The sequence below is a fragment of the Colobus angolensis genome, unplaced genomic scaffold (genome assembly GCF_000951035.1).
Source record: "Colobus angolensis palliatus isolate OR3802 unplaced genomic scaffold, Cang.pa_1.0 Scaffold169, whole genome shotgun sequence".
Taxonomy (NCBI): Eukaryota; Metazoa; Chordata; class Mammalia; order Primates; family Cercopithecidae; genus Colobus; species Colobus angolensis.
The window spans coordinates 707,218-709,299 of record NW_012114810.1 but is presented as its reverse complement, the minus strand read 5'-3'; the positions used below and the strand labels follow the sequence as shown (position 1 = coordinate 709,299).

The window sequence follows — 2,082 nt, the reverse complement described above, 5'->3', positions numbered from 1 at the left end:
AGCTCGATCTCCTGACCTCGTGATCCGCCCGTCTCGGCCTCCCAAAGTGCTGGGATTACAGGCTTGAGCCACCGCGCCCGGCCACCTTCCAGTTTTTAAGAAATATTCAGCTCTGGCAGAAGAGGGTGTGGAGGATTTGGTTTTTAGGGCCAAAGGCAGAAGGACCTATTCCATGCACTGTCAAGGGAAAAGAGGATAGGGCAAGGCTTTATACCCCTTATACTGGAGGTCAAATCTCAGGGGCAGTTGGAAGTCAAGCTGAATTGTTCCACACTGATGTGGCCGGCCCAGGGCATCGTGGAGGTGCACATCAATCTACAGGAAACAGATGGGAAGGCATGAAATAAGCCAGAAGCACTATCCAGAGCCACTATCCTCCATTACCTGTGCCATCCCACCCTTTAACCTACCCTCATCCCGGGCTACTACCCTCATCATGTCACCCAGCTCTATCATACGCTACCCCTCCACTTCACTCTACTCATCTTACTCTGGCAGTAGTTCTCAGCAGCTCTCTCCACTTAATAATGATGTTGTAATATTACCAGACGTCCACACCCTGGCCTCTCAATTCCTTGAGCTCCTCATCTCAGAGATCTTCACCAGCACCCATCTATGGCTACACCCTTTATCCTGTCCTCTCCCTCAATGGCTGTACCTCTGAAACAGTCCATCAGACACCCTACTCTGATTACTCTGATTACTGTCTCTTGGTCAGCCAGCTCTGACAATTATTCCTGTTTTTTTTTTTTTGAGACAGAGTCTTGCTCTGTCACCCTGGCAGGAGTGCAGTAGCACAATTTCAGCTCACTGCAGCCTCCACCTCCCGGTTTCAAGTGATTCTCCTGCCTCAGCCTCCTGAGTAGCTGGGACTACAGGTACATGCCACCACGCCCAGCTAACACACACATATATATACGTGTGTCTGTGTGTGTGTGTGTGTGTGTATTTTTTTTTTTTTTCAGTAGAGATGGGGTTTCACCAGGCTGGTCTCAAACTCCTGATCTCAAGTGATCTGCCCACTTTGGCCTCCCAAAGTGCTGGAATTACAGGTGTAAGCCACCACACTGGGCCATGACAACTATTCCTATTAATGGCACTTTAACTCACAGGTTCTTTAACTCCTCTTTTTCTCTCCCATCCTCAGGCCCCTCCCACCTTTGTTTCTTTCCCCATGAAGCTGTACCATTTTCCCTAGTTCCCTTGTACCATTCATTGTTCTTCTGCACCTTAACCTCCTACATATTTGGCCCTGCAACAGAACTGCTCAGTGCTGCCCAATATGTCACAAACCACACAGATGCAAATGCAGAGATTGATGCCACCATGGAAGTCAGTATTTCGAGATTCAGCTGGTCCCTGGCTGCTGCCAGCAATCCTTTGGGTTGCCCTAATAAGCTCTATGCTCTGTTCTCAGGGGTTTTCTAGCTTTTTGCTCTCTCTTTTTATAGCAGTATCTTAACCAGCAACTTATTAGACTGATTCAACATAATACACACTTTATGCACTTTATGACTGTTATCTCTGTAACCTTAAGCACAATGTTTAACCTCTCTCAATTTTTTTCTTAGTAATAAAGATATTTTATTTGCCTACTATTATTGCTGAAATAAAGCAGAAGACACATTTTCATTACTGTTAATATTTTAATTTACTAACTACTTATTGAAGCAGCTAAATAAATACCATATACTGGAATAGACACTTGGGACATAAAAATGAGTAATACACATGTTACCTGAATAAAAGACCCCAGCACAGTAAACAGCAACTTTGAGTATTCAAAAGATTTTAGCCAGGCAAGGCACATGGCTCACTCCTGTAATCCTAGCACTTTGGGAGGCCGAGGTAGGCAGACCACCTGAGGTCAGGAGTTCGAGACCAGCCTGGCCAACACGGTGAAACTCCGTCTACTAAAAATAGGAATACGAAAATTAGCTGGTGTGGTAGCGGGTGCCTGTAATCCCAGCTACCGGGGAGGCCAAGGCAGGAGAATTGCTTGAACCCAGGAGGCAGAGGTTGCGGTGAGCCAAGATTGTGCCACTCCACTCCAGCCTAGGCAACAGAGTGAAACTCCGCCTC

At 46.5% G+C, this 2,082-nt stretch overlaps 1 protein-coding gene across 1 annotated transcript in view; it reads right to left on the bottom strand.

Moving 5' to 3' along the window:
• TARS2 (threonyl-tRNA synthetase 2, mitochondrial (putative)) overlaps nucleotides 1-2,082 on the bottom strand; it is a 17,305-nt gene that overhangs the window by 2,800 nt on the left and 12,423 nt on the right. The window contains exon 7 of the mRNA XM_011937955.1: nucleotides 215-315. Coding sequence (XP_011793345.1) covers nucleotides 215-315 — 101 coding nt within the window. The remainder of the gene's footprint in view (nucleotides 1-214; nucleotides 316-2,082) is intronic.